General features: G+C 43.4%; 1 protein-coding gene across 2 annotated transcripts in view; it reads left to right on the top strand.

The window, feature by feature from the left end:
• The first annotated feature begins 558 nt into the window (after positions 1-558).
• The window catches only part of LOC133459645 (pecanex-like protein 3), a 32229-nt gene continuing 7208 nt past the window's right edge, over positions 559-25579 (top strand). Inside the window, exons 1-33 of one of the 2 annotated variants that reach the window (XM_061739789.1) lie at positions 559-1051; positions 2532-3015; positions 3114-3319; positions 3424-3529; positions 3775-3814; positions 3972-4064; positions 4613-6346; positions 10123-10249; positions 11322-11491; positions 12224-12281; positions 12397-12538; positions 12647-12804; positions 13631-13784; positions 14579-14611; positions 14707-14878; positions 15041-15151; positions 15259-15350; positions 15445-15554; positions 16404-16509; positions 16595-16687; positions 16808-16958; positions 17565-17709; positions 18436-18610; positions 18725-18833; positions 19032-19161; positions 19244-19302; positions 19401-19616; positions 20522-20775; positions 21982-22212; positions 22329-22432; positions 23616-23763; positions 23849-24079; positions 25211-25485. In XM_061739789.1, the coding sequence (XP_061595773.1) occupies positions 2863-3015; positions 3114-3319; positions 3424-3529; positions 3775-3814; positions 3972-4064; positions 4613-6346; positions 10123-10249; positions 11322-11491; positions 12224-12281; positions 12397-12538; positions 12647-12804; positions 13631-13784; positions 14579-14611; positions 14707-14878; positions 15041-15151; positions 15259-15350; positions 15445-15554; positions 16404-16509; positions 16595-16687; positions 16808-16958; positions 17565-17709; positions 18436-18610; positions 18725-18833; positions 19032-19161; positions 19244-19302; positions 19401-19616; positions 20522-20775; positions 21982-22212; positions 22329-22432; positions 23616-23763; positions 23849-24079; positions 25211-25485 (6086 nt within the window). In that variant the 5' untranslated portion in view covers positions 559-1051; positions 2532-2862. Of the gene's footprint in view, positions 1052-2531; positions 3016-3113; positions 3320-3423; positions 3530-3774; positions 3815-3971; positions 4065-4612; positions 6347-10122; positions 10250-11321; positions 11492-12223; positions 12282-12396; positions 12539-12646; positions 12805-13630; positions 13785-14578; positions 14612-14706; positions 14879-15040; positions 15152-15258; positions 15351-15444; positions 15555-16403; positions 16510-16594; positions 16688-16807; positions 16959-17564; positions 17710-18432; positions 18611-18724; positions 18834-19031; positions 19162-19243; positions 19303-19400; positions 19617-20521; positions 20776-21981; positions 22213-22328; positions 22433-23615; positions 23764-23848; positions 24080-25210; positions 25486-25579 lie in introns of both variants that reach the window. The other variant, XM_061739788.1, reaches the window with a different exon arrangement.

The raw sequence follows: 25579 nt of genomic DNA, 5'->3' as shown, positions 1-25579 counted from the left end.
AAAGATTCTTTAGATTTGTTTCTTTCATTACTGATGAAACCAAACAATACATTTCTCCAATACAGAGTGAAGTCAGAGTCAATTTTATCTATAATAAATCGGGATACATCTTTCCAGAATTTGTTAGTGTAGGGACATTGCCAAAACAGGTGTACCAGTGTTTCAGGGGACATTTCACACATCGAACAGTCAACACAAATATCTCTTTGAATTTAAGAAGATAATGATTAGCAGGGTAATACTTATGTAACATTTTAAAAGAGATTTCCCTCACTTTATTTGTAAGAAGGTATTTGTATGGGAGAGTCCAGATGTTCTTCCAATTTAAGTCATCACCAAAACCAGACCAGTAAGCAATAACATAAGGGGTGGTGGTTATATCATTTTGAAACAGGGAACGTATAATACGATTGTTACTCCTTGTGGATGTAACTAGACAAACTGAAATAAAATCAAATCCTGTCCCTGGCGTCAGTTCCGTGTACGGGGTTACGCAAATACGTGCCTACGTGCTGACGTAAATACGTGCGTACGTCATTACGTACGTGTGTACGTGAGTGTGTGAACTAGTTGTTAGCGTTAGCCGCGGCTAGCAACACAGTGAGCGAGCTTGTTGAAACATTTCCACAAAGGTTCTGGTTCTGCTTTTGGTTCCGGTTCCACCAAGAGACACAAGAATCCGTCCCTCCGTGTCCACGTGTGTGGCACTGAACCAGCAGGACGATGTTGGACTGTGAGGCAGCAGAGATCAGCTAGCCAGCTACACAGTCCACTAAGCTGCTGCAGCCCAGCAACCCGGTTCCGTGGCTCCGTGGTTCCGTGGGCTCGCCGGGTCCGCCGGGTCCACTGGGTCCACCGGCATCCCGGGCACGGCAGCTCCGGGGTTCGGAGGGCTGGATGCGGAAGGAGGACGTGCTAACAGCGAGACACTACAGGACCACAGCTCGGTGTGATTAAACCCTGTCAACCCGACCGAACCAGACCCAACCTGGGCTGGGAGTACCGGCCAGCCGGGTCTCGGGGTGGGATGTGTGCGGCCCAGCTTTAGCCGGTAACTAGCCCGGAAACCTCACGGTGTTTCACCTTTGTCATCATAATGCTGTTTTACCCAGGTCTCAGATTACAGGGTTCCGGTGGAACTGGGGGGGAAACCTCTGACTTTAGGAGAATAAATGATCTGGTAGCTGCCGATGTCAGTGTAGAACCTCATCTGACTGGACTGGACACGGAAATGTAGGTTTCAAGATCTTAATCTGACTGAATTGAAAATGAAAATGGGGATTTCAAGATCTTAATCTGACTGAACTGGACATGAACATTTTCGGTTTTAAAATCTTAATCTGACTGGGATTCAAGATCTTAATCTGACTGAATTGAAAATGAAAATTGAGGTTTCAAGATCTTAATCTCACTGAACTGGACATAAAAATGTGGGTTTCAATATCTTAATCTCACTGAACTGGACATAAAAATGTGATCTGACTGAACTGGACATAAAAATGTGGGTTTCAATATCTTAATCTGACTGGCCTGGACGTCAAAATGTGGGTTTCAAGATCTTAATCTCACTGAACTGGACATAAAAATGTGGGTTTCAATATCTTAATCTGACTGGCCTGGGCATCAAAATGTAATCTGATTGAACTGGACATAAAAATGGAGGTTTCCAGATCTTAATCCGACTGAATTGAAAATGAAAATGTAGGTTTCAAGATCTTAATCTGACTGAACTGGACATAAAAATGTGGGTTTCAATATCTTAATCTCACTGAACTGGACATAAAAATGTGATCTGACTGAACTGGACATAAAAATGGAGGTTTCAATATCTTAATCTCACTGAACTGGACATAAAAATGTGATCTGACTGAACTGGACATAAAAATGGAGGTTTCAATATCTTAATCTCACTTAACTGGACATAAAAATGTGATCTGACTGAACTGGACATAAAAATGGAGGTTTCAATATCTTAATCTGACTGGCCTGGACATGAAAATTTGGGGTTTGAAGATCTTAATCTGACTGGCCTGGACATGCGGGTTTCAAGCTTGGCCATGCTTTAGTAAACCTAAACCTGCCACATTCTGTTGGTTTCTTTTGATATGAAGCCTTCTGCTTGAAACTGTGTTATCTAAATTTAGTCATTGTGTGTCAGTGTCGGTTTAATCTCACTCTTATTGCTTCTGTGATTACAATTATTATTTAAAAAATATGAAACCTCTTTAATTGATAGTTGCCAATAATTTTACGATTATGTCAATATAATAAAGGGCAGCTGGAAAGCAGGAGAGACCAATATAAAGTTGTAAACATAATAGTCTGGATGGTTGTGGTTGGGTCAGTAACAGAAGAAAACATTCTTCATGAACGGTTTGAATATATCAGCTCCAATTCTTTGTGATTCACACACTATAATTACAAGATTGGGCTATTGTAAAACATGTTTGTTTCTCCATTGAAAGTTATTGTCAAATTGAGAACCATGTATGCAAGATAACTATTTTTTTATTTTCAAATTTGTGTTACAGATGAATGTTTTTCCAGGCATTCAGTGGGATTCCAATGTGCCAAAAAGTCACACACCTGATTACTCAACAAGGATTAGATCAGAGTGTAGCAGCGTTTCTGCAAGACGGGTGGATGTACTGGTACAAGAATATGCAAGGACTCTCAACTGAAATACATATTTCTCCTCAACAAAGAACTGCTGTCCTTAATGAAACAATCTTGGTCACCATGCCATCCCCGATGGAAGTGCCATTGTAGACACATGATACTGTGGCTCAGACTGCTGCACAGTTCTTTGAGCTGCAGCCTCGAAGAAAGCGTTCAAGCTTTTGGTTGAATCTTTCGGTGGAGATGGGCTCCCAAGCTCTTCAGATATTGCGGCAAGGCGTGTGGGCTTCACTCACCGGAGGCTGGTATGTGGACCCCCATCAGAGCACGTTCTCCAACTGCTTCCACCTCTACCTGTGGATATTCCTCCTGGCCTTTCCTTTCCTTCTGTACATGGTAAGAACATTATTCCAGCAGGATATAATTTCAGGCACTTATCCTTTTTTTTATTGTTAATATCTTTCTATTTATTGTCATTTTAATTGTCTTCTCAGGCTCTTCCTCCTAGCTTGGTGGTGGCAGGTGTGTACTCTGCTGTGGTGGCGATCTTCTTCACCGCTATTAAGATAGTGAACTATCGGCTCCATGCCATGTTCGACCTTGGTGAGATCGTAGAGAAGAGGCAGGCCTCACTCACAGCTGATGCCCAGAGGGCAGGAGAAGGAGATGAAGGCTCAGGAGGTCATGATGGGAATCACATGTAAGGGGGATATTCTTTGAATGTCTTTGGAGAAAAGTTGGCTATTCGCAATTGTATAAATTACAGAATGCTTTTAACTTCTTCTATGTGTGATTTATTTTCAGGGATAGTCATGTTGGTGTCGAGATGACTGTGTTTCGGAAGGTTAACTCGACACCCCCGGTGCGTTGTAGTTCCCAGCACTCTCTGTATGGATTGAACCAAGTTTCGGTGAGGATTGCCACATTTACTGGTTGCGTTCATACTTCCCCAAAATCTGCTCTTGTACAAAGTGAAAAAAAAAGTTTCATACAATTTATATATCTGAAATGTTAGTTTAAAATTGTATTCATGATTCCCACCAATCTGCCAGGTCAATATGATATCCATGACATCCTAATTATGTCATGGTCAAATATATATTGTCTGGAATTAACTATTTTAATGTACATTACATTTTTGACTTAAATTACCAGGAGTTCTTGCCACAGTTGGAGGATGCAGGGGGATCTAAGGGTAAGCATCTTACATTTTTTTGTCATCATTCTGCATTTCAGATGTTAATTTTGCACCCTGGTATTTAAAAGGTGATCTCACATTTACATCCCAAACTGTTATTGAAAAATGTGCATTGCAGTTCACATTTTAAGTGATGTCTTTCTTTTGGTCTCAGAAATCAAAGAACTAATGGAGGAACAAGGAAGCAATAATGCAATTGTGACATCTGATCATAGGATTCTATGTCAGAGTTCCCAGGACACCATAAGTAAGTCTGTTATTCTTCAGTAATCAGTCACGAGGTTCCTTTCACACTCAGTAGTGCCTAATCCTGCCTGTATGAAATCTATATATTTTTTATCTACTTATCTTGCACCCTCCCCGCAACTGTACCTGTCACATATGATTGTGTATTATTATTATTTTTCTATTTTTTTATTTTTTTTTCATTTGCTAGTTCAAATATATATATATATATATATATTTTATTCCTACATTTTTAATTATTAATTACCGGACATGAGTGCCGAAACATGTCAGGTAATTAAAAAACCTAAATTATTTGTATGACCAAAATAAATAGTAATCCATAGACAAAATTTACTTATTATTGTATTGTTATTCATCCGGGATAATCATTTTTGTTCATATTGCCCAGCTCTACGTGAAACTAATATAGTGCCTCAGTGCAAATCTTTTTAGAAACAAATATTTATTTTAATATTTATAATTTTGTCCTGAGAAGTAGAATAAAGAGTGTTTTTCAGGGGTATCAAAGTGCTCCTGGGTCTGATCGTTGTGCTGTTTGCTTTGCAGGGGCTCCCAGTGTCACCCAGTCTGCCATTGCTGCTGCTCTGGGAGGAGATTTCCCAGCTCTCGTGGGAGTATGTGGACTGTCAGCTGGACTTGAAGAACCTGGAGATTGCTTGTCCATCCCTCCTTCCCCCTCGAGTCAAGAAGATGGAGAAGAGAAAGAACAGCGCGAGGAGTTACCAGAACAATTGTCTCAACCCAGTCCGGAAGACAATGTGCTCGGAGCCTACTCTCCACTTGGCCCTTCTGCTGAATCGGAGAGCCTGGGAGACACCCCCCTTAGCCCTCTTATAAAGAGCAGCTTAAGTGAGGAGCTGAGTGAGAATCTGCTGGGTTTAGGCCTGGACCCGGTAGCGTTTGCACCAGGGACTGAACACCCGGGCAGCCGTAGTGGAGTAGCCCTCGCTGCCGGATCCACAGACAGCTGCTTCAGTGCGGGCGGCGCCACCACCGACCGCGAGACCTTGAGCACTGTAAGCAGCTACCGCAGTGAAAAGACTGACTCCACTCAGCTGGAGAGCCCGTCGTTCAGCCAGCCGCGGCCTGGAGGTGGAGAGGCCTCGGCGTCGGCGCCAGCGATAGGTTCTAACATTATCAACATGACGGACGATACCATAGGACACGGTGGCAGTGATACTGACAATCTGTCGGACAGTGTACTGCTACGCTCCCCTTCCAAAGAGTTCTCCATCAGCCAGGGGCTTGACCGGACGCTTGTCGAAGGAGAGGATTTACCCCCTGTACTTTCTGATATTGCACAGCCGCCTCCTCTCCAGAACTCCTCCCCTTCGAGCAGTGGCCGCTCGGATGTCTGTGATCTGGACAGAAATGTCCCGGTTCCTCCTCTGCCCCCACCTCGGCAGGCCAATTCAGTGCCTTCAGGGCTGGCCCTGGGTCTCGTGTGCTCTGAGCCGGCGCTGCCCATATCCTCCACCCCGTTCCTGCTGTCCGACCAGCCGGCCCTCCAGGCCCAGCAGGTCGTGCGCCCTAAAGACTTGAAGCTGCTGCGGGCCAGCGGCAGTAGCGCCGGCCACAGGCCGGGCCGCAGGAAAGCCCCGAGGCGACGGGCCGGACCCGGCAGCAGCAGTTTCGACTGTGGCTCTTACAGGCGTCACCACAATCACAGACAACACAGAGATTATATCCCCGTGCGGAACCGGTTGGGCGCCAAAGCTTACAGCGAGAGTTTGTTCGAGGACTCCAGCGACGAGGACGACGGCAGCGACGTCAGTGCTGGCTCGAGCCTCGGCTCTCAGCGCCGATACAGCTCAGATGACGACGAGGATGATGATGACTCTAGTTCCTCTACCTCCTGCTACTCTCCGGACCTCGCCACCACCGGCATCGCCTCCCCTCTCACCGCTGCTGCTCAACTGCCCTCGTCCAGGGAGGGGGATTTACCTGACGCTGCCGGTCCCTCTCACCCTCGTGCTGCTCAGCGCTCCTCCAGCACGGCCAGCGCTAAGACTCACGCACGAGTGCTCAGTATGGACGGGGCGGGTGGAGGCCAGAGCAGCGCAGCTGCTGCGCCCTCTACCCTGCTTGCAATGCCCTCCACCTCCACCCCTGCACCGCGCACTCTCACCATCTCCAAGTCGGATTTGGAGGCCCGCACTATACACACCGACGGCTTCTCGGGAACTTACCATCGGCTGGATTCTCTGGGAGGGTCTTGGACCGGCAACCAGATGGGCTGGAAGGCGGGGGAGCTGGTGGAAGAGGGGGCGGTTGGAGGAGGTAAGATGGCACACTAACCAGTGACTCATAAAGGGCTGATTCAGACATTTCCTCTTCCTGACATGGAGCACCGTGTTCAACATGTTTTGAATAGGCATCTAATTACTAGTCGCCGGGCTGGAGGTATTTAAAAGCAAGTTGAAGGGCAAAACCAGATTAATCTTCCTTTTTTTTCTGACAGTATTGACATACAGAGATTTATTGATTAAAAGTAAAAGGCTATACCTCATATCAGTTTAGTTAATAAAGACATTAGAGATAAGAGGATTAACCATTGGAGTCACTGGATTTTGTTCAGCTGGGTCTTTAAATAAGTGGGAGACAGATTTTCAAGTTGAGGCAAAAATACATGTCCTGCTACTTGAGTTCTTTTCTTTTCTTTTTTATATGTTTGCAACAAGCTGAACATTTCCTTTTAATTGGTTCAAGTCTGGAGTATTAAAAAAACGGTCAACAATGGCCTTCAAAAGTTGGTTGCACGACTCCTCTAAGGTCGAAACAAAGGCTGTATCCTGCCATGTATTTATTTATAACTGCAAATCTGAAAAAGTTGGAAGGACTTTAAAAATACAGGCAGAACAAAAATAAGCAATTCTTGTATTTATTATAGCTTTTTATTTAATAAATAAAAAGCACAAAGACTGGATATTTCAGGTTGAGTTGTCTCACTTTCATATAATTTATTAATATACATCCGTTCCTGCATTTAAGGCCGGCAGCGTATTTAACAAAAAGAAGAGATGATGAAGCTTTTAATATGCTGTGATGTTGCCGCCACTCCTCACAACACTAAAAAGATGTGGCACTCAGCATATTTGGAGATGAAGTATTTCAGATATAACTATGACACTCTTCCCACAAGCACTTCCAAGTTGTTGCAGAAATATTCTTCACACGTTCATCCTCTGAGGTTAGATCAGGGCTGCACCCAGGCGAGTCCAGCAGTTGTACCCTCCTCCGCAGTGATGTCTTTGTAGTGAGGAGAATCTTGTTTTACACCGTCTCTTTGAAAAATGCAGGGTTGTCCCCGGATAAGATGTTGTTGCTCTTAAATCTCAGTGTACTCCAATGCATCAATGTTTACATCACAGATATGTGAGTGACCTTTGCCCCTGGCACTGATAACATCCCATACCATCACAGAGCCGGGCTTAATGGACTCGTTTCTGATGTCAGAGCAGATGGTCCCATTTATCTTTGGACTTGGACACACACATCAAGAATACTGGATCATCTGGTCACATTGCCACTGTGTAATGGTCCATTTCATATAAATTACAGCCCAGCAGAGTCAAAGTTGCCTAGGTACTGTGTCAATATTAGTGGCGTGTATTGACAAGAACCTCACGATACAATACGAATCACGATACAATACTTATTGTAACATTGTGATATATCAAAGTGTTTTACTTTGTGAACCTAGTCAAAAACACGAGTTGATGTAACACTGAAGGATACTGATCAGAGGACAAACTGGGTCAAAATGTTGTTCTTAGACACTTGCTCCATTTTATTTAACTGCATTGCATAGGTGCTTTGCAGATGAAATCATTTTAAAAAGCTTTTGCAAACTTATTGCATAAGTGCTACACAGCACTCACTGAATAAACAGGTAAAAAATATGAAGAAAATAAAGAACATGGAAACTGAAATTGGTAGGCAAATGTGTCACTAAACGCAGAATATCTAAAATAAGGTGCATTGTTACACACACAAAAATGTGGAATATGTTTTTCCTAATAAATAATAATAATAAATAGGATATAACTATTCAATGTTTTAATAGGTTGAAGTATCGCAATATATTGCCATATCGATATTTTTCATACCCCTAGTTAATATTAATATTGTTTTTTGTGCAATAATAAAGGCAGAATCCAATCCAATCTCTTCCAAGCTTCCTTTTGAGAAACATTTTTGAACATTTCAATCATTGTTCTCACTCATTTGTTAGATGGGTGGAGATGCTCTGTCTGTCTTTGCCTTTCAAGGATGTTGCTGTTGTACTAAAAAAAACCTGTTGACACCATCTGCTGCTTAGAATAACATCTATATTTTTTTACTTGGTTACTAAATTCCCTCTGTACCATATTGACGTTTCAGTTTATGCCTGTATTGAACCGCAGGTTCTGCTCTTTTGAAATGAAGCACACAGCGCTGTACTGGCTGTGATTATCTTGACCTCATCGCTGATCTGGAGGCAGAGCAGATATTGGCTGCAGAGGCTTTGCTGTGTCCACACAAAGGCCATTTTTTTGTCCAGAACCACCACTTTAAACTAACTCGAGTGGAATATTATGTAAGGAGCCTGTTGCTCTGGGCAGTGCTGCCTTTGCTTTCATCGTATGCTAACAAATATCCAAATCAAGCTGCTTTCTTTGAATAGTTCCACTTTCCTCTAATTAAGTATTTAATTGAGAGACACTTTAAAGTCTTTATTTTAAAAGGCAGGTTGAGCAGAAAAGATGAACAAATTTATATGAGAAACATTCAGATCTGTCCTTTTACTAGAGTAAATGTCCTAGATGGAGTACGGTAGATTGAGAGAAGTCAAGTCATTCAGTACTTTGTTTAAAGCCAATAAAAGAAAATCAAATTTAAAAACGGGCAGTTAGCAGAATGTTGAAACTGCAGCGGAAAAAAGGATGGACTGGAATTATGATTTAGTGATGGAAATTTTAAGCAGAAGTACAATTTAAGCTCACTCAGAACTATTTGACAATTTTTAGAATAAATGATGATGAGATGGAAAACACTTATTTTGTCACATTCTGCAATGATTCTTTTCTATAAATTTAATAAAGCTCAGAAGTCATCATTGAGGTCATAATAATGCAATTTTGAACAAATAAGATTCTGAACATAAATGAGTGACAGCGATAACCAGCAGTTCAGTTTTATCTGACATGTGACCGTCCTTTCCACGTCTCCAGAGCGGCCTGAGCCCACAGCCAGATTTACTTTATCTGCTCACCTCATGTGTCTGTGCCTCTGATCGAGGAACGGTGCACAAGGAGCCGCGTTTCCAGCAGCGATAAACAGGCCGCTTCGCTCTCAAACGCATGACACACTTGTGATACGCTGGCTTTACCGGGATGACTTTGCATCGGACCCCATTTTTCATTTTCTTTTTTTGAAGAAGAATAAGTGTTTGAGACCTGTGGCCTTTGACTTTGCATATTCATATCATTTATACTTTATCATCATCATCTAAGCTCATGGTGCCACACAGTTTTACCAGATCTTAGCATCCATTAAGCTTTTGTTTGTTGTTTTTATGTCTGTCACTACAGGACAGAAATTAAAAACAAGATGGTCACAAATGATTTCATTTCCTAAAATAATGAAAATATTTTAGAATCAGAATGAAAATCCCCTGAAATATTAATATAAACAATATAACCCCCCCTCCCAAACAGCATTTAAAACACAAGCTCTTGATGAAAATGAAACTACCGTATCTATGTTGTGGGATCAGAATTATATTTTTTCAGTAGTTCTGAAATATATTAACTACATTCTGTTGAAGTTCAGTAATATAACTTTATACAGCTGCATTGAAATGAATGCAACTTGGATTGTTTGTGCACTCAATGGGAGTCGCCTTTCTTTTCCTTTTTGTTTTTATTTTAGACCTTAGCCAAAAAAAATAAAAAATCCCCTGGCTTGAACGAAACACCAAATAAAAATAAAGCAATCAATGTCTATTATTAGATGTTTATTTGTTGCGGACACGTGAAACCTGTGTGTTGATGTAACCCGTAACTCTGTTCCAGACTTGGCTCCAGAGGACGGGAAACACGAATCGGTCAGCAGTGTTAAGAGGACCCAGGCTATCCGCCGGAGACACAACGCTGGGAGCAACCCGACACCGCCCCCATCCACCATGGGATCCCCTCCCAGGTCAGTTGCAGTCGGGGGCTGGTTCTCTTTCTTTTCTGTCCATTTTTGGGCCATGATGATTATCTGCAGTATCACCTAAGATGCTTGTTCTGAAAAGCTGTCGAAATGTAAATATAATTTAACGGGAAGACATGGAGACTCCAGGGCTCCATGTCTTCTCTTCCAGGGCAATACTGAGGCATCCACAAGTCACTCGAGTAGGTCTGGGGATCGATTCAAATGTCAAGATTTGATTCGATCCTATTCCGATATCGATTTGGGTTTGAGCTGTTGCATGAATTATATGACTAATGAAACATATTAATACTAGTATTATATTGAGATTCAACAGCAAGTATTGGCAGCTAATGATGCTGTGAGGACCAATCAGCTCCCAGAATGCTGATAGAACTGCTTTCAGAAACATTGCGTTTTCATTTTTTCCATTTTCGGTCTATTACGGTTTTTAATTTTTGAGAATTTGGTTTTTAGCATTTTATGGAAATGTAACCCCAAAATAGTATATAAAGTAATGAAATATAGACAATGTATGCAATTATAACTGAAAACGTTAATGTTTTCATACCTTTAAACCAGGGGTGTCCAAAGTCGGTCCTCGAGGGCCGGTGTCCTGCATGTTTTAGATGTGTCCCTTTTTTTTATCAAACCGTGATACAAGGAGCTTGGTCATCAACAGAACTATCCAGACTTTGATGACAAGGTGGTGACGACCGTTTATTGGAATCAGGTGTGCAGGTCCCCTACTTTAAACATGTTTATTGGCAAAAATATGGCAGCAGTTATTCTCATGTCCAACAAAACATTCCTTTTTTAGACATAAACAAGAAATACCAAAAGTTGTAATGTAATGATGAAAAAAAAAATCAATCTTTAGACATATGAATCGATTTTTTTAGGAATTAATATGAGAATCGATTTAGAATCGGAAAATCGATTTTTTTTTTTCAACGCAGGCCTACACTTGAGGGATGTAATGTCTCCAGCGTGTCCTGGGTCTCCTCCAGGGGCTGCTCTACAGAGAGCTGATGTTAATTAATTCATGTTGCGTGTGTGTTTTCTCTCTCACCTACAGCCTTCAAGACCTTCAGAGGGCCAGGACTTCGTCTCACTCACGCACCCGCACACTCCCCTCTGCCTTACAGTTTGCCTCCTCGCTCCTGCTTCCCCGCAGCGGCATCCACGAAGCCTCCACTTTCGATGACACGTCAGAGGGGGCAGTGCACTATTTCTACGATGAGAGCGGTGAGTCTGTGGCTTTAGGAAATGTGAATATTAAAAAAAGCATGCTTAGAAGTCAAAGAAGATTGATGCCATCAATTTCTTAGCCTGATCCCCCCCCGAGGTCTCCCGGCAACCAAAATGATTGCCTTGAGCAGAAGTGGCACTAGTCCTTCATCGCTATTTTATACCAATGTAACTGTGTCCTGTCTGAATCTTCATATTTACTGGGCAAGGGGGACTTTTTGCAATCGTAATAAAGCATATTTATTCTTTAAGTGCATCAGGGTTCCTATTCATAGAATTTTTAAATGATCTTCATTTAGTGTATATATTAATAATAAATAACCTTTATTTATCTCACAAGGGGAAATGTACAACTCAAGGGCTTGAACCTGGGTCCCAGGCCCCCCCTGTAACCACTGGGCTGCCACTCCACAACAGAAGGGGACTAATTTAAGTTGCATAAGTCTTGAGATAGTATAGATGATTGATTATCAGTGATCATCTGTGCATCTACAGCCTCAGAAACGGGTCAATGTGTTGCTAACTTGAGCAGCGTTAAGTATATTGCGTGAATAGATCAATACGTCTGAAATTAAGAGTTTTTTCCTCCAAAACCTTTTTTTTTTATATCATTTAAAAGAAGTCTTCTAGGGAACAAATTACGTTTATTGTGCATTTTTAGCTCCCACCTAAAAAAAAAAAGGGCAAATAATTCAATTTCCTGAACGTGTTTGATTTCATGCGTAACAGGAGTAAAGCGGTCTTACACCTTCGGACCTGCCGGAGGAGGTTACGAAGACCCAGTTCAGTGAGTTAAATGTTTTACTCGCAGAATTCCCATCTTCAAAGTCTACACACGTTAAATCCTTAACAAGAAATGTGCTCTAGAGCTCCAATTAGCCGATCGATTCTTGCTTTTGCAGGGAAAGAGAGAGGCAGTCCCAGTCTTCGAGCTTCACCTCCACAGAGGTGCAGGAGGGCGGCCAGGTCCTGTCCATGCTGCAGCCCCGGCCGGTTGTCCTGCAGGGCATGCAGGTGCGGCGGGTGCCTCTGGAAATGCCTGAGGTTAGCAGTCCTTCATAAATGTTTCAGGTCCCTGTTCAGCGCTGTGATTGTTGTTCAGGTGGTTCCCTAGTTTGAACTAAACATCCGTTTCTCTCTTTTCTCCTGCAGTTTGATATTGACCACGAATCCCTCCAAGAGTCCCATGAAAACACTCTGATGATTGAGGAAAAGGCCAAGCCCAAGCAGTACTATCGCTTTTGGGTGCTACCTGGGAAGTGGCTGCGGGTCCGATACGATCGGCTGGCTCTTTTGGCCTTATTGGACAGGTGAGAGAAAGGACAGATGCAAATCTCTGAAACGTATGTTCTTTAGGACCGTGCAAAGCCCTTCGTACTTGTTTATCTTTATCTTATTTTATAACACATCAGTATGTAATGAAACTTGATCGTAAAAGACACTCAGTGCGTTTACATGGGAAGTTTAATTCCTCTTTAATTCAGAATTAAAATTAAATCTGATTTAAAACAAGTAAAAATGACCATGTAAACACCTAATTCCGAATGAAAATGGCCATTCTGAATTAAACTTAATTCTGAAGTAAGTGGCTGGTTTATTCCGATTTAAAATCAGAATAGAATATTTCTTTGATCATGTAAACACTCATTCCACTTTAAATTAATTCCGGTCTTTCTTTCTGCTCGTTCCCTCACCCGTCTGTCTCCATGACGCTTATATTCTGCGCTGGGCTTGTTTTCAAAACAACGTTTCAAGATGGCAGCACGCAGTAAACGCTGGTCAAGAGCAGAGACCATTTCTTTAATAAATAGCTTGGAGGACCTGGAAATAATTAAAAGAACAGATGGCAGGAAACATAAAAATTGTGAGCTTTTCAAAGTTGTAGCGGCTAAGTTTGTTTTTCTTCCGGTAGACGTAACTTTCGGTCCGCCCCCCTATCCAATCAGAACCTTCCCAACCCCCAGACCTTAAGAGGAATTGGATAAAGCCGATCAAACATGTTTTCCATGTAAACCTCAATTCGGAATCACTATTTCCATGTAAACTCGAAGGAAAATAGTTTAATTCGGAATAATTAATTCCGAATTAAAAAACATCATGTAACCGTGGCCACTGTCTGTTTTCCATTTTTGTCAGGAACCGCCGCGTTGGGGAGAACGTGTTTGCTGTGGTTCTGGCCGGCCTGGTGGCTTTCTTGGGCTTCTTGCTGCTGCTCAAGGACTTCTTCAGGGATATCTGGGTCTTCCAGTTCTGCCTGGTCATTGCTAGTTGCCAGTATTCCCTACTGAAGGTACTTTACCTCAGGATTTAGTCAGAAATGTGTCATATTTGTCAAATACAGTTTGCTGATTTCTTTTTTTTTTTCCACGTTTGTCGCACTTTAATGTTTCAGATCATCAAACAAATTTAAATATTACACAAAGTTAACACAAGTAAACACAAAATGCAGTTTTTAAATTAAGGTTTTTATTATTAAGGGGAAAGAACAATCCAAATCTACATTACCCTGTGTGAAAAAGTGATTGCCCCCTAAACCTAATAACTGGTTGGGCCTCCCTTAGCAGCAACAACTGCAATCAAGCGTTTGCGATAACTGGCAATGAGTCTTTTACAGCACTGTGGAGGAATTTTGGCCCACTCATTTAAAAACTGCATTTTGTGTTTACTTTTTATCTTTGTCTAATATTTAAATTAGTTTGATCTGAAACATTTAAGTGTGACAAACATGCAAAAAAAATAAGAAATCAGGAAGGGGGCAAACACTTTTTCACACAACTGTATGACTGTTCCAGCTGTTTTCAATGAGTTAGAAAGTATGTAAATAAGAATATTTAGATGCCTGACTACTCCTGCAGAGCCAAATGCAAATAAAGCACAAGGTAGCTGAGCAAGATTAAACATGTCAGGAATCAATCTGAGCTGCAAAGAGTTTGCAAGAGCTAAATGCACCTTTTTTTGTTATATGCAACATATAGCTGCATTGTTGTTAGACACAGATTCATAAAGAAAATTTCAGATTTGTTTTTCTTTTAAATTATAAAATATATTGCGTGAAACCTAAATTCCTCACTTTTTTTGTTTCAGAGTGTTCAGCCAGATGCAGCTTCCCCCATGCACGTGAGTTTCTTTTTATATGTTATAATATGTTCAGGACGCAGCCTACAGCTGGTGACCCCCCTCCATGACCCGGCTCCTCATCTCTCTTTTCACAGGGCCATAACTGGATCATCGTCTACAGCCGGCCAGTTTACTTCTGCCTGTGCTGCGTGATGATCTGGATCTTTGACCTGTGTGGGACGTCTGAAAGCCTGCAGCCCTTCTCCGTCTACGGCGTCACCTTCTTCTCCGCACAGTTCCTGCTGTGTGTCAGAGATCTGCTGATTGGTTGGTTTTAATCACTTCCTTCCTGCATCAACTTTCAGAAGGCCAGCGTATGATTAACGCGCCTGTCTCTTTCTGAAATTAAAATTTAAGGTGATAAAAGAGAAGTGTCAAACGGCTGCAGACATGTATTAACCCTCCCTCCCCTTTCCTTTTGTCCGACAGTCTTTGCCTTGTGTTTCCCGGTCATTTTCCTGTTTGGGTTGCTACCTCAAGTTAATACTTTCGTGATGTGTCTGCTGGAGCAGATCGACATGCACGTTTTTGGTGGGACAGGTAAGGACATCGAAGCAGGCAGAGAAATATTTTCTGCTTTGTCAGGAAGTTTTATCGCCCCTGTAGAAACTGTGGCTGTTCTTGAATTGTTTGTCTTTTCCCCTCAGCCACGACCAGCCCCCTCTCGTCTCTGTACAGCCTCATACGCAGCGTGTTGGTGGCTGCGCTGCTCTATGGGTTTTGTCTTGGTGCTATTAACGTAAGTGACGTGGAAGTAGAAGAGCAAGGACATATTTTTTGGTGATGAGATTGAAGTTGACATGCATCTGTTTGATTTTTCTTTCCCGCGTTAGGCACCGTGGGGAGATGCCCATGTGCCAGTGCTGTTCTCCGTGTTCTGTGGCCTCCTCTTGGCCTTATCGTATCACCTGAGCCGCCAAAGCAGCGACCCTACCATCCTGTGGTCTGTATCCTCTCTCTTTCTCTCTCTCTCACCCTCTCATTGTCAGCAATTTTCAGATGTTAACTTTTTTTTAATTATTTATTTATTATCACAATTATATAAAAGAATCAAGTCACACCTATGAAATTAATGATTAATTTGGAAAAAAAGATCTGTGTTAACTCTGTCAGAATCCGATTAGATTTGAGGTGATCAAAGGGAAGTCGAGGTCGGATAAACTAAATTACGAGGTGGATTTTGTCTGAATAAATGGCTTATTCACGTTGCATTATGGGACTGGAGGGTGGTTCTTGCAAAAAGGCCCTTTTTGAGAAAAAAAAAAGTCCAAAAGCCCCTAAATCTTGTTGGTGACGGTGTGAGACTCAGTCCCACACAGGTCTAGTGTTTGATGGGAGCTTCCCCGTGAGGCACCGCCGGGAGCCCCCTGCTGTCGGCTCTCTGGATGACAAACAGCCCCGTATGCAGTGGTTGAGGATCCGGGATCCTCACGTCCGAGACCTGCGTGCTGCAATAACTGAGTCCTAAATGGACCGTAGCTGTTGGAGCAGGAGCATGCAGGGTTTTCTGTCTGTGGCCTGGTGATGGATACCCTGTCCAGGTTCCACACACACCCCCCCCTGCCCGGTTAAAGCTGGCACTCCCTGCCAAGAATTAACAAAGCCTCATGGCTTGTTGGCAGATAATCCGTTTCAGTTTAATCCTTTTTAAGTCTTTTCATTTTTTCCATTTTACTTGAGATGTGTGTAGCTGGTCCTCAGTTCGCCTTCAGACGTCATGTTGATGGAAAACACGCTTTTAATGTCTCTGGTAGCATTCATCACTCGTTGTTTGTGTTTTTTTCCTGTTTAGGTCACTGGTTCGGTCCAAATTATTCCCCGAGTTGGAGAACAGAACCCCAGAAGACCCTCCCGTGGAGATCAAGGATCCCCTCCCCGAGAAGCTGCGTAACTCTGTGGTAAATCGCTGCTCGCTACTCGCACCTCTGCACTGGCTGAAATTGGTTGGTTTCTAAGTTTAAACGTTTGACTGTGACTTCACAGCGGGAGATCCTCCATTCAGACCTCGTCATGTGTCCCCTCATGGCCGTGATCACCTTCGCCATCAGCGCCAGCACCGTCTTCATTGCTCTTCAAGTTAGTTGGAGGATGATCCTCTCTTTTTGTTTTTTTTTTTTTTCTTTCTCAGAGGATTTTTAGTTTACAAATTTGCTCAGATTGTTAATGCAAATGTTCTCTTTGGCTCTTCACCTGCAGCCTGCTCTCAGCTTTGTCTTGTACATCCTGGCCGGAGCCGTGGGCTTCATTACACACTATCTCCTGCCTCAGCTCCGCAAACAGCTGCCGTGGTTCTGCCTGGCTCATCCCGTGCTGCGCTCCAAAGAGTACAGCCAGTTCGAGGTTCGAGGTGGGTGCCGCACGTCCCTTCAGTTTTCACTCACATCGCACGGTGTTTGGAAAGTAGGTGTGAGTAACTGGAGCGGATTCTTAAGTACCTTTTACAAGGACAAGTTGTGAAAAGTAAATAAAATATGTCGACTATTTAAAGCGCTCTTGATAAAACTTTAACGGGTTGTACTTTTTAAGATTTGATGTTTGAAAATAAACACTTGAGAGCTACCTGTTTTTGAACTATACTGATGGACTGGAAATTAAATGTGTTAAATAATCGGTATGACATATTGCATAAGTTGCCTGTTCCTTCACATCATTTTCTATTTAATTATTGTTCTAACTTGCACATCTTCCTGTATAATTAACAGCCACAGTTTCCATAAATCCTGCATCACGGCAGATGCTTTTAATGATCCTTTTAGTTGAGATGAGTTCAGACGTGTTGCAGAGCTTTGTAGGATGTGTCGGGTCTTGGTTCCCGTCAGGGTCTTTGTTCCCGTCAGGACGGGTCTTGGTTCCCAGTGTCGTGGTTCCCGTCAGGACTGCTCTTGGTTCCCGTCGGGGCGGGTCTTGGTTCCTGTCAGGACTTGTGTACCAGCGTTGTCCTTGTCTGCCCCAGATGCCGCCCAGCTGATGTGGTTCGAGAAGCTGTACGCGTGGCTCCAGTGCGTGGAGAAGTATTTCATCTACCCTGCCGTGGTGCTGAACTCCCTAACAACGGAGGCGCGAGCAGTCGGCCAGCATCACAAACAAATGGACATCTAGTAAGTCATTTTTCATTCTGGTTAGTCAATACTTAATTTCCATACATCTGCTGGACATAAATTTTTAATTGAACCTCTCCCAGGAACTGCCATTATTCACTCAAGAAGTCTGTTGATGCACTTTATCATATCTTAGTTAATAACGTCAAAAAAAACATTTGTACCACATATTTCAACCAGTCAAACATTATTATTAGTTTGTTAAAGTTTCAAATATAATTGTGCATGATGCATTACAGTGTATTAAAGATGTAAAAGGGCACAAAAGTATATAATCAATTATTTTCACATTTTTACAAGGGTAACTTTTAAAAAGCTATGTAAAGATTTCTATATTAGTTTAGCTTTTTTTTTTTTTTGCATGAAACAGCACAAAGATTAAACCTGCACAGAGACAGTTTAGACAGGTTAAACCTGCACAGAGACGGGTTAAACCTGCACAGAGACGGGTTAAACCTGCACAGAGACGGGTTAAACCTGCACAGAGACGGGTTAAACCTGCACAGAGACATGTTAAACCTGCACAGAGACAGGTTAAACCTGCACAGAGACGAGTTAGACGGGTACAACCTGCACAGAGACTGGTTAGACGGGTTAAACCTGCACAGAGACGGGTTAGACGGGTACAACCTGCACACCTCCAGCGGGGTCTGAACCCCGTTGCAGCTTTAGTGGTTCACGTCGTCACTGACCTCTTGTCCGTCTCTCTTCTCTGCCCCGAAGCAGCCGAGCTCTCTTCATCTCCGTAGCCGGCATGAAGCTGCTGCGTTCGTCCTTCTGCACGCCGTCGCAGCAGTACGTCACGCTGTGCTTCACCACGCTCTTCTTTCACTTCGACTACCCGCACTTCTCCGAGACCTTCCTCATCGACTACTACTTCATGTCCATTCTCTTCAGCAAGGTTGGGACACTTCTTTTCTTTTTCTCCATGTTCAGGATGATTTGACGTCACGTTAGAAGCTGATGTCTGTTTTAGTGAGAACAGTGTTTAATTTTTGGATTTCTTACTCTCCAGACGTGGGACCTGCTCTACAAGCTGCGCTTCGTGCTGACGTACATCGCCCCCTGGCAGATCACGTGGGGCTCCGCCTTTCATGCGTTTGCTCAACCCTTCGCCGTGCCGCGTATCCTTCACTTGTGTGGATTTGTCATTGTAACGATGCATAATGTTAAAATCTGACTCTTAATGCAGTAATAAGATCTGATGCTGCTTCGGTGCGTCAGTAAATGCTATTTATGATGAGCTGCTGGATAAGGCTGATGTGTATCTGTGTTATAAATGGCCATTTTCCCCTTATGTCTCCTTAACTTGATCATCTCAGACTCTGCTGTGCTTTTTGTCCAGGCCATCTTTTCTGCCATCTTCTCCACCCCTCTGAATCCCGTTCTAGGCAGCGCCGTGTTTGTCACCTCGTACACCCGACCTGTGAAGTTCTGGGAGAGAGACTACAAGTACGTCTCGTTAGAGTGACAGGTCTGAGGCTGTTGTTCAGCTGCTCCCATCTAACTGTAATCTGTGTTTGTCTCGCCGCAGCACCAAGCGGGTCGATCATTCAAACACCAGACTCGCCACTCAGCTGGACCGAAACCCAGGTTTGCCGCACGTCTTCTCTCACATCTAATCATCTCCATTTGAAACCTTTTTTATTTTTGTTTTGCAGTTGTTGTGAGCATCTGTTCCCTTCCCAAAGGTGCTGATGACAACAATCTGAACTCCATTTTCTACGAGCACCTGACGCGCTCCCTGCAGCACAGCTTGTGCGGAGACCTGCTGCTCGGTCGCTGGGGGAACTACAGCACGGGCGATTGCTTCATCCTCGCCTCGGACTACCTCAACGCTCTGGTGCACATCATCGAGATTGGCAACGGCCTGGTCACCTTCCAGCTGAGGGGCCTGGAGTTCAGAGGTCAGCGGTGCACTTGTGACGGGGGGCCGACGATGATTGGAACCTGTAGGACGAGCGCTGTGCTTGAAGATCGCCAGCTGGTTGTAATTTGGGTATCTCTGCAGTCTCCTCAGAATAGGGTTTATTTACAGAGACGGGGAGGGGGGGGCTGCAATCAGGTAGAAAGCAGAATCTGACACGATCAGGATACTTGGAAACACTGCCAGGTTTATTACCTGCATACAAAATGGGATTTGTTCTTACGGCACATTTAAATCTTTAAAAGTCTTTCATTGCCGTTTTTGCATAACTGTCACAGAAGGTTTATTCCTTAGGCTTTAAAAAAAAAAGAACTAATTTTCATTTGAATTATACATCTACTTCGTCTAATGTGTCACAGATGAATAACGAACATGTTGAAATTAGTGCTGTCAAGCGATTAAACAAATTGAGATTAATTAATTAAGATCTGTAATGAATTAATCTTTTTTAATCTCACCTAAAATTTGCAGAGAAAAGCCCTCAACTTGAGGTGTTTTCCCATAAATTCATTACATTATTGTGGCAGATCAAAACATTGATATGTAACAACAAAAAAAGTGGCTTTATGGAGTAATTTATTTATTTATTTCTTTATAAAGTATGTCCAGCTACACTGGGAACTTACCAGCGTATCTAAACACGCCCAAACACAGGGACAATCAATGTCCACTTCAAGGTGGGACTGACCGCCGCACAAAACACAGATTTCATAATAAAGGCAACTCGCAAAAAGAAAAAGTAAAGTTAGAGATCAAAAAATAGATTAAGCGATTAAAAAAAACATAACGCACTAAATATGGCTGCAATTAATCTCTATTAATGGTCTAATTTGACACCCCTAGTTGAAATAGAATCTTATCAGTTTGAGTTTCCCGCCTGTCCAGGTACGTACTGCCAGCAGCGGGAGGTGGAGGCCATCACCGAGGGGGTGGAGGAGGACGAGGGCTGCTGCTGCTGTGAACCCGGTCACCTGCCCCACATGTTGTCGTTCAACGCCGCCTTCGGCCAGCGCTGGCTGGCGTGGGAGGTGGCCGCCACCAAGTACGTGCTGGAGGGCTACAGCATCAGCGACAACAACGCCGCCTCCATGCTGCAGGTGTTCGACCTGCGGAAGATCCTCATCACCTACTACGTCAAGGTACGCCATCAGAAAGAGTTGTTTTCAACCCTTCCTTGCATGATCTGTCGTGCGTTTGCTGGACTTTACCTGCTGGAGACGGTGCAGCCGGAGGCCCGTGTCGTGGTTGGACCTGTGGGGTTCGGTGCGGCCCAGTTACATGAAGGGATTTCATTCTTCAGTTTCTTAGGTGTTTGCTTTAAGTACGAGAAAGTTTAACGTAATTCAGTCAAAGACCTTTGTAATGTGTTGATGGAACATGATTCAAGAAGTCATATTTACCGTATTTCTGGAACCATTAGGCACAATATCAATGAACGGGTCTATTTTCATACATAAGACGGCTTATAAATCGTATGATAAAACTTGTATAAATCCAAACAAACCACTGGGAAATCAAACTTTATTCAACTCGTTCACAATAACTGAATATCGTTCAGCTGTAACTAAAATAGAAAAATACAATTTAAATCATTCGTCTTCCAAGAATCCACCAATACAAAGTGGAGCAGGTGAGCGTCGTACTCCGTCCTGTTCTCTAATTGGTTCATCGTTGCCAGCTGTAGCAGACACCTGAAGTTAGTTTGAGGTTGGAACAACGTTGTATTCCAACATTTGATTATAATTGATTATGGTTTAGATTTAAATTAATGTCAGATTACAGTGAGGTAAAGTGGACTAGATGCTGGAGGATGATGGTTGCTTGCGGCGCTACATAATTAGTTATCTAACGATGTCTGACGGTGCAACCCGTATCCAACCAAGGACCGACTTTAATGTGTTCGACCATCAGTCAAACGGAGCGTCTTTGTCGCTACCAAAGTCAATGAAACATCTTGACAGATTTTTGATGCAGTGTGCCACATAAAACTGGTCCGAGGTCAGTTAACACAACAACCTTCATACATAAGGTGCCTGATTATAAGGTGCACTGCCAGTTTTTTGAGAAAAATTAAGGATTGAAGTGCGGAAAATAGGTAAATAAAATGATTCCTTGGGATTTTATCTGGATTTTTATCTGGATTTTATCTTTTAACTGGGTGAAGCAGTTAACTGTTATGTACAAAACCTTTTGTTTACTGACGATCAACGAGACAACTACAAGGTACTTTACTCCATCTTTACTCGAGGTGTGACGAGTCATGGTGAGAATAAGACATCGGTTTGTAATTTTGAGCCTTGATTCAGATTCGTAAACGCTTGATGTCTGTTTCTTCGCTCAACCAGAGCATCATCTACTACGTGAGCCGATCTGCCAAACTGGAGGAGTGGCTGGGTAACGAGGCCGTTCAGGAGGCGCTGCGGCCGTGTCTCGGGCCCAACTACGTCGACAGCGACCCCACCTTCAACCTGAACATCGACGAGGACTACGACCACCGAGCCTCCGGCATCACTCCTTCCTCCTTCTGCATGATTTACCTGGACTGGATTCAGTACTGCAACAGCCGGCGGCAGGCGGTGAGTCTCACGTTGGTAGGGCTTTAGTTATTGTCTATTCTTTCTTCTCGTTAACTCGGAAACAGGAGAATAAATGAGATGTAGACGATAGTTTAACCTGTTACTCTTGTGTGCAGCCGGTGACTTGTGAAAGGGACTCGCCACTCGTCAACCTCTGCTTTGGGCTGTGTATCCTGGGACGCAGAGCTCTGGGCACGGCCTCCCACAGCATGTCTGCCAGGTAAACCCCCCCCAATGTCTGTAGCTGATGCACCCAGATTTATTCATTTTATTTGACCTTTATTTAACCAAGTAAGCCAGTTGAGAACAGTTTCTCATTTACAATGACGACCTGGGCAAGAGGCAGCACAAAGAGACGAGCACAAACAATCACAGTGAAACAAACAATCAAACAAATATACCTTTGTCTGCATATATATTAATGGTCAATACCAAGCCTGGTAAAACCCAAAGCATATGCATTTTAATCTTCTTAATCTCTTAAAACTTTTTTTTTTTTTTAAACATATACAGAACTGTCTCAGAAAATTAAAATATTGTGATTTTCTGTAATGCAATTTAAAAAAACAAAAATGTCATACATTCTGGATTCATTACAAATCAACTGAAATATTGCAAGCCTTTTATTATTTTAATATTGCTGATCATGGCTTACAGCTTAAGAAAACTCAAATATCCTATCTGAAAAAATTAGAATATTCTGGGAATCTTAATCTTAAACTGTAAATCATAATCAGCAATATTAAAATAATAAAAGGCTTGCAATATTTCAGTTGATTTGTAATGAATCCAGAATGTATGACATTTTTGTTTTTTTAATTGCATTACAGAAAATAAAGAACTTTATCACAATATTCTAATTTTCTGAGACAGTCTTGTATGTAAGAGGGATAGGGGGGTGGGATGGGTGGAGGGGGGATTGAGGGTTGACATCCGCTGCAAATCTGAAATGAGAGAAACACAGGAAAACACACAATGGCACACAGGCCTTTGGAATCTGCAAGAGAAAAAACAAACCAACAGAAACAGGCAGAGACACAAACAGCAACCATTCCAGGTCTCTAAGACTGAATCAACATAAGACTACTAGATAGAAATAGAAACAATCAAACATGATATATAAAAAACACAACATAACAAAAATATGAGTAAAAAGTGGTAGCACTGGTCCGGAAGAGTTATAAAACATGTACAATGATCACAGATGAATGTTGGGAGTGTATTTGTGAAGCAGGACAATGGGATGAATGTGTGAAGTTGAAGTGTTTGCTGCAGACGATTCCAACCACTAGCAGCAGCAAACTGAAATGATTTATGGCCAAAGGAGGTAATTAATTAGTGTAACTGCAGGAACGTAGGTGGGCAGATGGGCTGAAACATTCAGGTGTGGTTGTGTTTGGCAGCTTGGAGCCGTTTCTCTACGGCCTTCACGCCCTCTTCAAGGGAGACTTCCGCATCACGTCTCCCCGGGACGAGTGGGTGTTTGCAGACATGGATCTGCTGAACCGGGTCGTGGCTCCGGGAGTGCGGATGTCCCTCAAACTGCATCAGGTGGGTTTCCTCACGACAGCACGTAGCTGCGGCGTCGCGGTAACTGTGGATGTGAGACTGACCCGATCATCTCCCCTCGCTCCAGGACCACTTCACGTCCCCGGACGAGTACGAGGACCCCATGGTCCTGTACGACGCCATCACTGCCAACGAGGAGAAGATGCTGATATCGCACGAAGGCGACCCCGTGTGGCGCAGCGCCATCCTGGCCAACATGCCCTCGCTGCTGGCGCTGCGCCACATCATGGACGACGGCAGCGACGAGTACAAGATCATCATGCTCAACAAGAGGTTCCTCAGCTTCCGAGTCATCAAGGTGGCGTTAAGGCTTTATAACTCATGATCCTTCTCCTGTCGCCTTTAATGGCACTTTTCCACCAGCACCTTCGCAGCTCTACTCATCTTATCTCAGCTCGATTCAACTTGGCCCTGTTTCTTTTCCATAACAATTCAGATGACTTTATTAATCCCTTCGGGAGGTTCCCTCGGGGAAATTGACATCTCCATCTCACTCACACAACACTGTCTTATAAAAATCTAACACCCCAAAAACCAAACACCCATATAAAGATAAAAAACTAAAAATATAAGTAGTGCCATAAATAGAATTATATGGATAGAAAAGAAATAAAATTCAGCACCTGGAGCAGAAGTAGGAGGTTGGAGCGAAACTGCTGTGACGTATTTGATTGTGTGATCTAAATGAAGAAGACAACAACACTAAAGATGTAGAACCTGGAGGAGATGATAAATGTGCTGCTGGGTCTGTGGCTTGTGTTTGATATCAAGTTAAAAAATGAGAGTTAGAGAAGCTTCAAGCGGCAACACTTTTTACATTTTTTTGCTTGTCTCTGCGCTGCTGGAAAGTCAGCTGGAGCCGTGAGCAGCTATGAAGTGACAGAGCTCCTGGTAGATCTGGTCGTTCCTTTTCGCCCGTCTAGATCCCTTTTTAATTCTATCCTCAGCACCAGGTTTATTAACATCTGCACCTCAGAGTTGGACCAGAACAGACTTTTGCTGCCGTTGCTGGTGGAATAAAATGAAGAAACCATGAGTCGCTCTTTCTCTGATTTCCGCCTCCTGACTCAGACGTCTGAGTCCAACCCCCCGACCAATCAGTGGCCTGTAATGTGATGACGGCAGATTCAGCCGACTCAGCCGCTTAGAACCTCGGCAGAATAGATACAGAAAAAGTATCTACTCGGCACGTTAGACCCCTAGTGGAAAAGAACCAAACCGAGTGGAGCCGAGCTGAGTAGGTACTAGTGGAAAAGTGCAATAAGTCTCTGGATTTCACCGACGTTCACATCAATGACCTTTTGTCTCTGATCGCAATTCAAACTTGTAACCATGGCAGCTTTTTATGAGGCAGATTTACTAGTTCTGTCTCCAGCGGTTCAGTGTCCAGGATGTAGATGTAGCAGCTTCTCCACCTCTGACCCTGCAGGTGAACCGGGAGTGCGTGCGCGGCCTGTGGGCGGGGCAGCAGCAGGAGCTGGTTTTCCTGCGCAACCGAAACCCCGAGCGAGGAAGCATCCAGAACGCCAAGCAGGCCCTGAGGAACATGATCAACTCGTCCTGCGACCAGCCCATCGGCTACCCCATCTACGTGTCCCCCCTCACCACCTCCTACGCCGGGGGGCACGGCCAGCTCCGGTCCGTGTGGGGGGGGCCGGTGAGCCCGCACAACATCTACACCTGGTTCATCAGCAGCTGGGACAGGTACCGCCGTCCTCTCCTCTCCCACGCACGTCCTCTCAGGAACCGACACGTTAAAGGCACCGCTAACGGCACCGTTAACGGTTACTGTGACGTG

The sequence above is a fragment of the Cololabis saira genome, chromosome 14 (assembly GCF_033807715.1).
Source record: "Cololabis saira isolate AMF1-May2022 chromosome 14, fColSai1.1, whole genome shotgun sequence".
Taxonomy (NCBI): domain Eukaryota; kingdom Metazoa; phylum Chordata; class Actinopteri; order Beloniformes; family Belonidae; genus Cololabis; species Cololabis saira.
The sequence above is the reverse complement of the archived record's forward strand: the minus strand, read 5'-3'. Positions and strand labels throughout refer to the sequence as shown.